General features: G+C 37.4%; 1 protein-coding gene across 1 annotated transcript; it reads left to right on the forward strand.

Annotated features, from left to right (window-relative positions):
* On the forward strand, positions 1-14,063 carry smad10b (SMAD family member 10b). Its single transcript, XM_051131901.1, has 12 exons — positions 1-116; positions 725-971; positions 6,109-6,283; positions 6,445-6,468; positions 6,739-6,930; positions 7,133-7,348; positions 7,513-7,617; positions 8,899-8,952; positions 9,048-9,231; positions 9,321-9,489; positions 9,708-9,846; positions 10,974-14,063. Exons 2-12 carry the CDS (start codon positions 735-737, stop codon positions 11,246-11,248), a joined length of 1,770 nt encoding a protein of 589 aa, XP_050987858.1. The 5' UTR covers positions 1-116; positions 725-734; the 3' UTR covers positions 11,249-14,063.
* Positions 14,064-15,540: the final 1,477 nt, after the last annotated feature.

The raw sequence follows: 15,540 nt of genomic DNA on the forward strand, positions 1-15,540 counted from the left end.
CTCTCTCTATCTCTCTCTCTCTCTCTCTCTCTGGATAAACGCGCAAGTACGGCGAGCGAGTCAGACGTGCGCAGACACACACAGAAGAGTACGCACATGTGACACATTACTACATTGTAAGTAGTCCTTATATTGACTTACATGAATATTCTGTTTGTGTTTTATGTACTCAGTAATTATTAGTTGTGTCAGTGTCTATATACGGTCTCAGAAAGAGTAAAAGCGAATCAATACGTGTCTGAGTCAGGAAGTAACTTTGGCGTTTCACATTTAAGTTCAGAGTGATGGACACGTTTGTTATGGACTACCATTTCAATGTATTTATTTAGTAATAAACATAGTTACACTAAATTCAATTCTGTATGTTCGATACGTTGGTCTGTTTTAGTGCAAGCGCCTATTAAGTTACTTGAAATTAAATCCGAGAGTCTCCATATCACCTGTGCAGTATGCCAATCTGAATACCCAGTTCTGAGAACTCTACATTCTTGTATTTGTATCATTTTTTAATATTGCTTTGAAAACTACACAGTGGCCCCAGTTGTTAGGCCTTTTTTCACACATTAAATGTTTGAAAAGTTTGACAATCAACTGTGCTTGTGCTTTGCTCTTTCTTTAAAATAATTACCACATTTATGCTTTGGTATTCAAACATTTATAAGTGTTGCTGAAGTGTCCAGTAAACATTCATGTACCATTTTTCTTTCCTTCTTATCTAAAATAGTGGGAGCAGAATGTCTGTGAATGCGCCCAGCAGCAGTGATGCATGTTTAAGCATCGTTCACAGCCTCATGTGCCACCGCCAGGGAGGAGAGAACGAGAGCTTCGCCAAACGTGCCATCGAAAGCCTGGTGAAGAAACTCAAAGAGAAAAGAGATGAGCTCGACTCCCTCATCACTGCCATCACCACAAATGGAGTCCATCCAAGCAAGTGTGTCACCATACAAAGAACACTGGATGGACGTTTGCAGGTCAGAGCACTACTGACATATTAATCACACTTAATGAAAATCAGACAACGTGTGATCAGGGGCCGGTTGCATAGGTTTAGACTAGTCTTAAAAGTTAGTCATCTAATTTTTTTCTCCAAGACTGGTCAAAATTTCTAAAATTCGGTTACGTAAAAACTTAGTCTAAATTGAATCCAAAATATAAGACTGGTTACCCCTTGGTTAACTGCTGGTTGGTTAAACTAGTTCTTAAGACTCTGAAGACTAGTCTTAACATAGAGGCTAAGTTTATAAACTGCCCCTTGGAGTAACAGTTAGCTATGTTGATTCAGCTGATACGGTGCCGATCTGGCTGGTCAACCGACATAACCATATCCAACCACAACTGGTCAGTGACTTTTGGCAAAGCTGGTTGACCAAGGAAGCAAGTTAAGCTAGTTAAGAACCCCGGTGGGGAGACAAGCATCCCAGACTGGGTACCAGCATTCAAAACACAACATATACGAGCCAGTGATGTTATTTTTAATTAAAACCACTTTAAAAATTGTTTATTAAAATAAAGATTTAATAAAAAAATGATGCAATAGTAGAAATGTTGCCTTGACAGCTGACTGAAATAAATTAGACTAGTAGGCTGAAGTACTAAAATTATTAAAACTAAAACTGAAATAAAATAAAATCTAATAAAAATGACAAAAGCATGTAACATAATGACTAAAGCTGAAATAAAAATTAAAATTAAAGCTGAAAAAATAATAAAAGCCAATTCAAAATAATAATATATACTAAAATGCAAGAGACAAAAATACCACTGAAACTTGCTAAGCATTGCTGTTTTTTTCAGCAGGGTAATATATTGTATACAGGCTGTTGGTATCATCTTACACATAAGATGACTCTTGTTATGGAAAGGCCCAATCGCTTTCCATGTTAATTATTTTTCTGAATGTGGCTGACATGGTGTAAACAGGGTATGTGTGGCCACTTCTCCACTTCAAATGAAATGTGAACATAAACAAGATCAAATAAAGCTCCCGCATGTCAGCAATAATTACATGTCAAAATACAGAAAAAGACAGCAGATTTTTCCTAGAGGTTCCATGCGGCTTTCATGACAGACATGACTGTGCTTGTGTCATCTACATTATAATGAATTTTCAAGAACATAATTAACTAAAAAGCCTGTTAACCCTGTAGTCACATCACGTAATTGTTCCTAATACATTGTGACTTTTTGTTATGTGATCAATTTTCACTTTTAAGACCAAAAGTCTGGCAGACTTTCACCTCTGTGGCGTTTATAACCATCGGAGGAGGGGAATCGAGGTATGAGTGATGTTAACATGGAAATCTTTTCTCCCAAAATAGTCATTTCATGATTTCAGAGAGAAGAGAGGCCCGTGGAGAGCGAGACAGAGAGTTTTCCCTTCCCCCAGCTGCAGACGGGGAGAGAGGCGGGTGGAGGGCGAGGAAGGGTTGTTTTGTCTGAAACACAGGAAAGGGGCGGGGCCAAGCTTAAGCCTGTCTGTCTCGCAGTCTGTGTATGTGGGAGAGAGACGACTGTGTCAGAATTTGAAGCATGAGCACAACGTGTTCAAGTAGGGCATTTATGCAACAAGTTGTAAGTGTATGTGTGCATCAGTATGGATATGAGGTGAACGCTCTGTTTCATGTCAAGCACAGCTATTAGGGTTTGTTAGTGGAGAAATGCGATGTTTATGAAAATGAGAGAGTTCTGAGAGTTTAATATGGTGCTCTGTCTGTGTGCAAGTTTGTAAAACGTAATGGCTTTGGCAGCGGACCAGCTCTGTCTCTGTCTGTGCGCCGGCTGTCTCCGCTTTGACTCGCTCAGGAAGGTCAGGTCTTCTGGGTGGAGAATTGTAAGTCATTCCAATAGCAAATGAGGTCACAGTATGTTGCCACTCACACTTGATTTAGACAAGATGGTCTGACGCCAGAGTCAAATGTGTCTCTGTACTTTTTATCTTCTGTGTTCTTTCTTCTCCTGTTTGATAGAGCATCCCTGACTTCAGATCTGTCCATCCATCCATAAAAGTTTGACTTTTTTTTTTTTACTCCTGTCGAGTTAATATGTAATATGGATGCATTGTGAAATGGTAACAAAAGTTCTTAACGGAATCAAAATTTAGATCTAGCTTGCTTTGTTTAAAAAATGGTGTTATCTAAATATATAGTATAATATTAATATGATGTAAAGTTATCTCAAAAAAACGTATTTTCTTTAAAACACAATATAACTTAAAAATGTATACAAATATAGGCCACCATGCAGAAGTTTGGGGGCAGTAAGATTTTAATACATTTAGAAATTAATACTTTTATTCAGAAAGGATGCATTAAATGGCATTAAAACATTTCAGAACTTTTTATTCATCAAAGAATCATGAAAACATGTATGCACAAATGTTTTAAATATAGATAATACAAGTTTCTTGAGCACCAGATCAGCATATTAGAATGATTTCTAAAGGATCATGAGACACTGAAGACTACAGTAATGACCGCTTAAAATTCAGCCTTTCCATCACAGGAATAAATAAACAGTTCTTTTAAATTGTAATAATATTTCTCAGTATAAGAGACTCATTCAAAAACACCTAACTTTTAAACAGTAGAGGTATATAAAGAACATTTTAGCTAATTCATTTGACGTTCTGCAAATAAATCATGACATTAATAGTAATTATTATTTCAAGCCCTAATTTTCACATTAGTTTTCAGAGATGAGAGACCATGATTGTCACATTTTCCAGTTGTGTTTTACATCACATTACAGCATCAGTCTACTATTTTCTTTGGCAAAAAGTGTAACAAGTTCATCTATTTCTAAGCCATTAGTTATGACTTTCATGTGAGCCAAAATCATCGAATTCATTTTTCTCTCAGAGAAGAATAGTTCTTTGGAACAGTGTTGGGACTCGGGACAGGGTGGAGAATGAATATGATACTGAGGATATGCGATTACCAGTGCGTGCAGTCCGAAAAGTGTTTCAGTCAGTGCAGTAATAATAGCACTAAATAGATATAGAAAGAACAAAATGATGAACAAAAATTTCAACAGAATATAGAAAAGTCAGTAGGTTGAAAATCAGCAGTGTTCATAATTCAAGCAAAGGAACGTGCAAGACTCAAATGCAGTTGGCAACCCACAAAGCTCTAATTAAAGGGATAGTTCACCCAAAAATGAAAATTCTGTCATTAATTATTCACCCTCATGTCGTTCCAAACCCGCAAGACCTTCATTCATCTTTGGAACACAATTTAACATATTTCTGGTCAAATCCGAGAGCTTTCTGACCTTGCATAGACAGCAACGCAACTGACACATTCAAGGGCCAGAAAGTTAATAAGGACATTGTTAAAATAGTCCAAGTGACGTCAGAGGTTCAACCTTAATTTTATAAGGCTACAACAATACTTGGACAAAGGACAAAGGAAACAAAAATAATGATTTTATTCAACAATTTCTTCTCTTGCATGTCACTCTTCGACATGTTGTAAACAAGGCGTAGCGCATACGGGTTCTACGTAAGAATGCTGGTTCCTGCGTCAACAGAACCACACAGATACGATAGTGTAGAGAAGACAGGAAACTAAATGGAGCTGGGAACTGCCCACAAGGTTGTCGGTGCCGACAGTTTTAAGTAGTAATTGGCTGAGTTTTTTTTTTTTTTTTTTTTTTTTTTACCAGGGGAACCCCGCCAAAAACTGTATTATACCCCCTGGAATGCAATTTTTACTGGGCTACTTTTGAGTAGTAATTGGGCAGGTTTTGTTTGAAAAACAAAAAATTGGGCTTCTTTAAAACTTACTTTAATGCTGTTGCCCCAGGTTGTTTTTCATGTCTGCAGAATAAAGCAACCCCAATAACGTGATATTTAGCCCCTGGAATGCAAATGTTACCAGAGGAACCCTGCCAAAAACTGTTTTACCCCCCCAGAAGTTTTTTTTTTTTTTTTTTACTGGTGGTCCCCCTACACCCGCAACACAATTGGACTAGTTTTGAGTATTAATTATTTTTTACCAGGGAAACCCTGCCAAAAATGTGTATTTTACCCCCTTTTTGATTAGTAATTGGGTGGGTTTTGTTTAAAAAAAAAACAAAAATTTGGCTACTTTAGCTATGTTGCCGTGGGTTGTTTTTCACGTTCACAGGTTGAAGCGACCCCAATAATGTGATATTTAGTCCCTGGAATGCAAATTTTACCAGGGGAACACCGTCAAAAAAGTGTATTTTACCCCCCAGAGGACCCCCTGCCACACGATTCGGCTAGTTTTGAGTACTAATTTTTTCAAAAAGATTTTTGGTGTTTTTTGCCTTTATGATGATGGGATTGTGTAAAGCAGACAGAAAGCAAAGTGGGAAAGAGAGGGAGGGATCGGGAAAGGTCCTCAAGCTGGGATTCAAACTCAGGCCCATGCTATCGATGCAGACAGTTTTGATTAGTAATTGGGTGGGTTTTGTTTTGAAAAAACAAAAATTTGGCTGCTTTAGCTATGTTGCCGTAGGTTGTTTTTCATCTTCACAGGTTGAAGCGACCCCAATAACGTGATATTTAGTCTCTGGAATGCGAATTTTACCAGGGGAATGCCATCAAAAACCGTGTGATTTACCCCCTTGAGCGTGATTTTTACTGGGGGACCCCCAGATTTTTATCCCCCACCTTGAAACACAATTGGGCTAGTTTTGAGTAGTATTTGGGTTTTGTTTTAAAAAACCTGGCAACCTTGGCGTCATGGTAGGAAGACTGACACGGAAGAGAACAAAAAGTATTCTCGTAGCTTTATACTTTTAAGGGTGAACCACAGATATCACATGGATTATTTTAACAATGTTCTTACTAACCTTCTGGGCTTGAACGTGGTGGTCGCGTTGCTGCCGATGCAGGGTCAGAAAGCCCTCGGATATCAGCAAAAATATCTTAATTTGTGTTTAGAAGATGAACAAAGGCATTACAGGTTTGGAACGACATGAGGGTGAGTCATTAATGAGAGAATTTTCATTTTTGGGTGAACTATCTTTTTAAAAATAATAATAATGTAACACTTTACATGCCTGTGTGAATCCGTCACTTTAAAAATACTGTATTGTGAGGATTTTTGTAGGCTGACATCAAGTGTTTTTATTGCATCTTAGGTGGCTGGGCGGAAGGGTTTCCCTCATGTCATATACGCTCGTCTGTGGCGATGGCCGGACCTTCACAAGAATGAACTCAAGCATGTCAAGTTCTGTCAGTATGCTTTTGATCTGAAGTACGATAACGTGTGTGTGAACCCCTACCACTATGAGCGCGTGGTGTCCCCTGGGATTGGTGCGTATGTTACCAAAAACACAAACTATGAAACTAATGAAACAAATATTCTTTTTGATAAAGAATCGGCAGTATTTTGAACGCAATTCTGTGTAGATGTTGTGGTGATTTTATTATATAGCAAAGTGTGTAATGAGTTTTTTTTTTTTTTTTCTTCTTAGTGGGATTCAGTTTGCCAAACACAGGTAAGTGGAGCTCTGAGTAAATAGTGGAAGACATTAGCACTTGTATTGCTTCTCCACATGTGAAAGAATGTCTCAAGCATTCATCTTGGCTAAATGCTGATGGCCCTGATCGCTACGCTGCTGGCAGCCAGCCTTTAATCAGACAGAGACTGCCATAAAATGTGTCAGATCAAGACATGCAAGGACTCGCCTTGCAGTAAAAGAGACAAACAGGGACGGGGGTTTGGAGAGGAGCTCAAAAGTGTTTTGACACTCGGTCTCAACCCTCAGGCAGGCTGATAAAAGAAGAGCACATACATGACTGCATCCAGATGGAGGGTCCATCTAGTATGCCCCTACAGCAAGACCATCATCCTCCAGATCACTACAGCCCACAGCCGCTGAGACTAATGTCCCCAGAGCCGCCCCATCGGACCCCTTCCTCAGTCACCCTCTACCCCAACCTGCCCCTCTCTCCACCCTGTAAGTACAACAAAGCATGGACAAAGGGGTTTTGTTGCAAATCAGATTTGGCAGTATAATGAATAAAATAAATTTATCACATGCTTCTTGTAATGCAATTGGATGATTCTAACATGCTGTTTTTAGAAAACTAATTATGTTTTTATAATAATGAGATACTGACACATAATTGATTTCATTCTCTCTCAAACTCTATCTAAAGCAAGTGCATCCAGGTTGTCAATGCAGGCAGAACGCCCTGAGGGACTGTTGCAGATCGCCTCACCAGCGGGACGGGCTTTGACCTCCAGCTCCCCGCCTTCCACCCCAACACACAGTCACGCACCCACACACAGCCAGCCTTCGTCCCAACAGCCCTCCGTCAGCCAGAGTGAATACAGCACCTCCAAGCACACACAGACACAGGGGTCTTACCACAGTGAGTTCTTTGTATAAATTACTTACATTCACTATTCACCTTGTTGAATTTTATCATTTAAGATTTTAGAATTTGCATATGCTTGTAAGGCAGTTCATTTGAAAGACTGCTATATGAAAACAGTGTGAAGACATATTAAGTGAGTTTAATTTTAAACGTTTCAGCAACAACCTGGACTGGGACCAGCACAGCTTCCTATACTCCTGCTGGACCACAGCAGAATGGGCGGAGTCATCAGCAAGCCCCTCCCCCTCATACCAGCCACTTCTGTATGTATATTTGCATGTGTCATGTCAACGCATATAGATAATGATCATTGTAAAATAACTGATTAATCATATATGATTAATAAAATATAGAAATGCAAATGATTAAGATTTATGTGAGAGATACACTACCACTCAAAAAGTTTTTGTCACAGACTTTTTGTTTTTTAGAGAAGTCTCTTCTGCTCACCAAGCCTGCATTTATCTGATTCAAAGTACAGCAAAAACAGTAAAATTATGAAATATTTTTACTATTTAAATTAAATGTTTTCTATTTGAATATGTATTTTTAAATATATTTATTCCTTAATTAATTAATTAATTTTTTCCTGTGATTTCAAAGCCGGATTTTTAGCATTATTACCTCAGTCACATGATCCTTCAGAAATATGCTGATGTGCTGCTCAAAAAAACATTTATTATTATGTTGAAAACAGCCGAGTAGAATTTTCAGGTTTCTTTGATGAGTAGAAAGTTCAGAAGAACAGAATTTATCTGAAATAGAAATCTTTTGTAACATTATAAATATCTTTATCATCACATCATTCCTTGCTAATAAAAGTATTAATTTCTGTACCCCCCCCACATAATGTTACAAAAGCTTTTTATTTCAGATAAATGCTGATCTTTGAATTTTTATATTCATCAAAGAATCCTGAAAGAAATGTACTCGACTGTTTTAAATATTGATAATAATTATAATAATAAATGTTTCTTGAACAGTAAATCAGCGTATTAGAATGATTTCTGAAGGATCATGTGACACTGAAGACAGGTGTAATGATGCTGAAAATTTAGCCTTGATCACAGGAATAAATTACATTTTAAAATATATTCAAATAGAAAGCAGTTATTTTAAATAGTAAAATATTTCACAATTTTACTGTTTTTGCTGTACTTTGGATCAAATAAATGCAGACTTAGTGAGCGGAAGAGACTTCTTTAAAAAAACAAAAAAATCTTACTGTTCATAAACTTTTGACTGTAAGTGTATGTTCACGAAGGAAATATTATTACAATTTATAATAACTGTTTTCTATTTTTATATTCTATTTTAAAATGTAATTTATTTGTGTGATGGCAAAACTGAATTTTCAAATAAAAAAAATTAATCTTTCTGATCCCAAACTTTTTTAACAGTAGAATGTTTAAAACATTATGCATGTATATATTTTATTTATTATATGAAATGGTGTACATGATAAATAAAATACATATGCATATAATTACATAATATGCATCAAAAATGTAACAGATTCCTTTTTAATTTTATACTGTTATCAGGGTCTCAGCATCACACACCAGCCTCATATCCTCAACCAGTTTCCAACCATCCAGGTGCTACACACACACACACAGACAAACAGACACACACACATTTACATAAACCACACTCTGTATTAAACCTGCGTGTCGTTGTTTGTGCACTGTAGGCCCAGAGTTCTGGTGCTCAATCTCTTACTTCGAAATGGACGTGCAGGTCGGGGAGATGTTTAAGGTTCTAGCGAACTGTCCTGTGGTGACGGTGGATGGATATGTGGACCCTTCGGGCGGAGACCGCTTTTGTCTGGGTCAGCTTAGTAATGTTCACCGAACTGATGCTAGTGAGAGGGCAAGGTCAGTGTGCATTCAGCATAATAATTATACACATTCATTCATCACTGGAGATTCAAGCTTTTGAACACCTGACCTGATCTACCCAACAGGCTTCACATTGGTAAAGGTGTTCAGCTGGAGTGCCGTGGGGAAGGGGACGTGTGGATGCGTTGCCTCAGTGACCATGCTGTCTTCGTGCAAAGTTACTACCTGGACAGAGAGGCAGGGAGAGCGCCAGGGGATGCCGTTCACAAGATCTACCCAGGAGCCCTCATTAAGGTGCACTTTTAATGACATAACTCTTTAGCACTGCTTTTTTCTTTGCAATTAAATCAGACATCAAAACCAGAAGGGGGACAACTTTGTGCCAGTGCATTATAGACAGCTCTTTTTAAGAAGCAGCATCAGAAGCATAATCAGTAAATTAAATTGTTTAAAAGGACTGAATTATCTGGAGCAGTAAGTGTTTGCGAACTAAGTGCAGTTTATTCCTCCAGGTGTTTGATCTTCGTCAGTGTCACAGGCAGATGCAGCAGCAAGCGGCGACTGCGCAGGCAGCTGCAGCTGCACAGGCTGCAGCAGTGGCTGGGAACATTCCGGGGCCTGGCAGTGTTGGAGGAATTGCTCCAGCCATCAGTGAGTTGCTGGTCCCAAATACATTCATTTTCCAGTTAAATGTGATCACCATTTGAACTATCTGGTTAACAATTCTTAAAACCCTAAGACCTTTTTGTTTACTCTGTGGTGCCAGCCTTTCCTAAACTGCTTTTTATCAGCAGTGCACTGAATCTATATCCCCACAGCATAAGAAGTAATTTGTGTAATTTTGCAGTCTGAACTAAATGTGAGGTGATGAAATGCGTGTGTAGAGCAGAATAATGCCAGTGCAACTCTTTCAGTGAATCAAATACATACAGCTTACTCTTTTTCAACTGGTATTTTTTTAGTGAATCGAAAACATACAGTTTGACCAGTGTAGTTTGATTTATGAACAAATTGCTCTTGTGAACTGATTGTTTTTAGTGAACCAAAACATCCAGCTCAACCAGTGTAGTTTGATTCACGAACAAATTACTCTCATAAACTGTAATTTTCAGTGAATTAAAAACATACAGCTTGACCAGTGTAGTTTGATTCGTGAACAAACGAATTACTGTTGTGAACCGGTTCTTTTGAGTGAATCAAAAACACAGTGTGACCAGTGTAGTTTGATTCATGAACAAATTACTTTTATGAACTGGTTTTGTTTAGTAAATCAGAAACATACAGCTCGACCAGTGTAGTTTGATTCATGAACAAATTACTGTTATGAAACAGTTCTTTTGAGTGAATCAAAAACATACAGCACGACCAGTGTGGTTAGATTCATGAACAAATTACTCTTATGAGCTGTTTCTTTTTAGTGAATCAGAAACATACAGCGCCACCAGTGTAGTCCTATTCACAAACTGTTGACTCTTTTGAAGTAGCTCTTTTAATGAATGAATCAAAAGACTCATCTATATATTAAATGGCAATTGAACTGCATGGTTTAAACTCTTTTGGTAATTATTAAAATTAATATTTTTTTAATGTACCAAGTTGGAAAGTTACAATTTCTAACCAAAAAAGAATTTTCTTTATATGTCAGCAAAATTAGCACTATAATGGAAGTATTCCCAAAAGAAATTTGAATGGAATCATAAGCTAGTGATTCAGAATCCAGCCCTAATCTTGAAATAATACCTTGTTTCCTGTAATACGCACTCTGTACATTTTCACAGGTCTGTCAGCGGCAGCAGGGATAGGTGTGGATGACCTGCGGCGTTTGTGTATCCTGCGGCTGAGTTTTGTAAAGGGCTGGGGACCCGACTACCCTCGACAGACCATCAAACAGACACCGTGCTGGGTAGAAGTTCATCTACACCGTGCCCTGCAGCTGCTGGACGAGGTCCTGCACACCATGCCCCTCGCTGACCCCTGGACCTGCCAACTGACCCACAGACTGCAAAATATAGAAACCCTGTCACCAAAACAGGGAGGACGACAGAGAGAATGAGAGACACACACCTGCAGAAGCAAACAGTGACTCATAATACCACATACACACACAAGCCATCACACTCACAGTCTTTCCACAGCCTTGGCCAGCAAAGTGCCTCTGAGCTGACCAGTGTTTAGTCCACTCTTGGGTGCTGTTGACTTGGTTGTCACAGCAACACAGACCAAAGGCCCTGCTGATGAGTTCACACTAATGGAGGTCCAGAAGAGGTGAATGTAAGTTGGTTAAGAGGAAGAGTGAGATCATTATAGATCCATATTTAATCCTCAGAGACTCAAGCATATCAGACCCATTTCAGCACACAAATGTTTTTGAAAAATAATAATAATAGCGGGGTCAACGAGCAATTCCTATAGTTTTACACAGTCCATATGTGGCGGGATCAAACCGGGAAAAACAGTTCAAACGATGCATCTGTGACGATGTGTAACAAAATTCCATTCAAATGGAAAAAATCATGGCTACCAACGTAACACAAGAGGCCATCAGTCTTACGGCCAAACAAGATTTATGAGAAAATTATTCAATACATGATTCAAAGCACAACACTCACCACAATTATACACAGAACACACAACATTGGTCCACGTTAGCCAGACCAGATGGGGGTACACAGGGCATAGCACGGTGAGAAGGTGGACACCTACTTGTCGGCAGTGTCCAGAATGAACCAACATAGTAAGATCCAGGCTGAGGGCTCGTGAAACTACATGAAGTGAGGCTGCGTAGCACCACGATAGCCAAACCCGAGACAAACAATAGATATACCAGTCACGATGACTCAATGAGAAAGTGGAGACTCACCAACACTTTCAAGCGGTACACACATACCATCGATCTGGGGAAAGGGCTTGCGGGGGTGGGAGGCGTGAACGAGTTCACAACAAAAATAGTTACACAAAAAAAAAAAAACCAGACAAAAGGGAAAGCGAGGGTGAAGAGAAGCAGCTGCCGCGATGCGCACCGGTTACTCAACGGAAACGGGTTCAACATGTGTCTTATGTATTTAACTTAAAACAATCTTCACATAAGCCCATTATAATAAATGTATATAGCCACCTGTGCCCTTTAGAAAGAAAATATAGCCTAATTTAATAACGTTATCAAACACTAAATTCTAAATTAAATAAAGATAAGCTTAAAACTACAGAAGTTATTGATCTCGTTTTAATTGGTCTTTGATTAATAGACATCACACCAGCTGGTTATTAGGATGTTTGGCTGCTGTTACTTTAAAAGGTGCTGCTGCTGAACCTGATGAGGATCTGACACTGCTTTAAATTTGACTCATAAATAATACTCACATGCACAGTTTTAAGACAGCTTTAATCATCTTTTTTCTAACTTCATGTCTTAACAGACGACATTGCTACGACATTGCATACTCGTAGTTTAATTTGGGTTTGAATATGATACAGCGCCTTAATATAGCTTAATACACCGCGCGTCGGCACGTTTGTTGTGAGCACGCGCTACGAGCACAGTATAACGGCTGACAGGACAGGAAGATGCGTTTTTACTGACATATGACCTGACCACACCTCATCTAACCACAGTTCACTGTTGTTCCACTCGTCACCGGCACTGTTTCCGCGCTCGTTTGACCCGCGCCTGGCGCTGAGGTGACGTTGGAGCGCGCGTCTGAAAAGGGGGTGAATGAAGACCTCATGAAGCGAATCAATGCATTTGTGTAAGAAAAATATATATATTTAAAACTTTATAAACATAATCTCTACACTGTAAAAAACAATTTGTTGAGTCAACTTAAAATAATTTGTAACCTTACTGCCTTAAAATTTTTAAAAAGTTTATTCAACTTGAAATGTTAAATTATACTAAGTGACAACTTAGATATTTGAGTTGAATCAACTTAAAATTTTAAGGCAGCTGGGCTACTTACCCATCTGTTAAGTTTAGCAAACACAAATATCTAAGTTGTTACTTAGTACAACTTAACATTTCAAGTTGACTGAACTTATTTTAGTTGACTGAACTTAAAATTTTAAGGCAGCAGGGTAACAAATTATTTTAAGCTGACTCAACAAGTTGTTTTTTATTTTTTACAGTGTAGCTTCTGTTAACTGTTGTACGCACATACACGAGAAAGTAGCATTCCAGTGGATGAAATAATTGGGTATTATTAATTGCTTTATACACACATTGCCATTCTGCTGGGTCTCTGAGGTTTAAAGCTCTGAATCAATCTGATTTATCGTAGCTCTTCAAGTGGCATCTGATCAGATTGCTGAGTGCAGGCAGGACGTCCAGGAATAAATGCATTTAAAAGCAGCTAACAGAAAGGACAGAAAATATGCTTTGTTCTACAAGGCAGTATATTTTATCTGACAAATCTTGAAATGAGACCAAAGACTCAATGAGACTCAATAAGATAAAAGAATCTGCAGTTTTAATGACAATCGACTTATGAATGCCATAATAGTTTATAATTCAGTGATACAGAGATAAACGTTTTGTTAGCAGTTTGTTTTTTGTCTGCTAGGCTATACATGAGAGATATTAAACAGTCAGTGCTGAACTATGTGCCAAAACAGTCTGACACTTCCATACATGCTGAAATGCCTTTATAAGCCATGACACTGAGACAGAAGCGACCACCTAGTGGTTATTTCAAGTATTGCATTCACTCATACGCAGCCTTGCATTTTAGACATGACTTCGTTTAAGCTTTATATAGTACAAACTGCATTTAATTCAAGGATTCTATGAGAGGATGTGCTATATTGTGAATATGACAAAGGGATTTGTTAGTCAGGCCTCTGAGAGATGGATTTTCTAAATTCTCTTTGCCAAATTTCTTTTGCTTAATGTAGGATGTGTGTTCCAGGACCCTTATCCAGCACCGCCTCACCTGTGACTATATTCAAAATACAGCATACATTCAAGTGCCTTATTGCTTCCATATAACAGTCACTACAAAATAAAACTACTAATATCATAAATTCATTAAGCAGCATTTGTCCGCTAGTAGATAACACCTGGCATAACATACTAACAACAATCATAGATAACTTTCTTGGTACTTAAATCACTCTTCTGGCCTCATGGGATAGCAAAGGGTCGATGGGTTGGGAAACTTTTTTTGTCTGCCAAACCCCACTTTGAGATTTTAAGTTAATATTTCAATTATTTAAGAACACATTTGCATGTTCACAGTTTTCTGTTAACAGTTAATGGTCACAACATGCAAGTAAACAAATAAAATATGTAACCCTTTTTTAGTAAGTTATTTGGGTTGTTTTGATTTTAGGAATTTATTCATTATTAGCTTTTCATCAACGCATGAAGCCCCTGCAGTTTTCTTATTCATGAACCTCATTATGGAAATCCTTGCAAATTTATCATGAATAATCCATTTTTTGATATCCTGCTCATTTAACATACTGCTTTTTGCATACTGTTTAGTAGGGAAGTATGCATATTCACATATGGATTTTCTGTTTTCTAATAATAATATTAGAAAAAATTTGTTACCCCGCTGCCTTAAAATTTTAAGCTTAGTCAGCTTGAAATGTTAAGTTGTACTAAGTGACAGCTTAGATATTTGTGTTGACTAAACTTAAAATTTTAATGCAGCGGGGTAACAAGTTAAATTGAAACCATTTTTTTTTTTACAGTGTATTATGTGCAAAGTAGTCTGAGCTAATGGTTTAAGATGTTTAATTTTTTTTTAATAGAATTAGGAATTGTTGTTACAATATTTTCATTTTGTCTGTTTGTTTGCACACTTTAACACACTACCAGTCAAAAGTTTTTAAACAGTAATATTGTGAAATGATTTTACTATTTAAAATAACTTTCTATTTGAAAATATATATATTTTTTATTTTCATGCATCATTACTCCAGTAACATGATCCTTCAGAAATCATATGCTGATTTGCTGTTCAAAAAACATTTATTATTACTATTATCAATATTTAAAACAGTTGAGTACATTTTTTTCTGGATTTTGATTAATAGAAAGATCCAAAAATCAGCATTTATCTTAAATAAAAAGGTTTTGTAACATTATACACTATACCATTCAAAAGCCTGAAGTCAGTATAATTCTAGAAATTATTGAAATTAATACTTTTATATAGAAAGGATGCTTTAAATTGATCAAAAGTGATGATAACGGCATTTATAATGTTACAAAAGATTTCTATTTCAGATAAATGTTGTTCTTCTGACCTTTCTATTCATCAAAGAAACCTGAAAAAAGTCTACTCAGCTGTTTTCAACATAATAATAATAATAATAAATGTTTTTGGAGCAGCAAATATAATA

This window comes from Labeo rohita, chromosome 16 (genome assembly GCF_022985175.1).
Source record: "Labeo rohita strain BAU-BD-2019 chromosome 16, IGBB_LRoh.1.0, whole genome shotgun sequence".
NCBI lineage: Eukaryota > Metazoa > Chordata > Actinopteri > Cypriniformes > Cyprinidae > Labeo > Labeo rohita.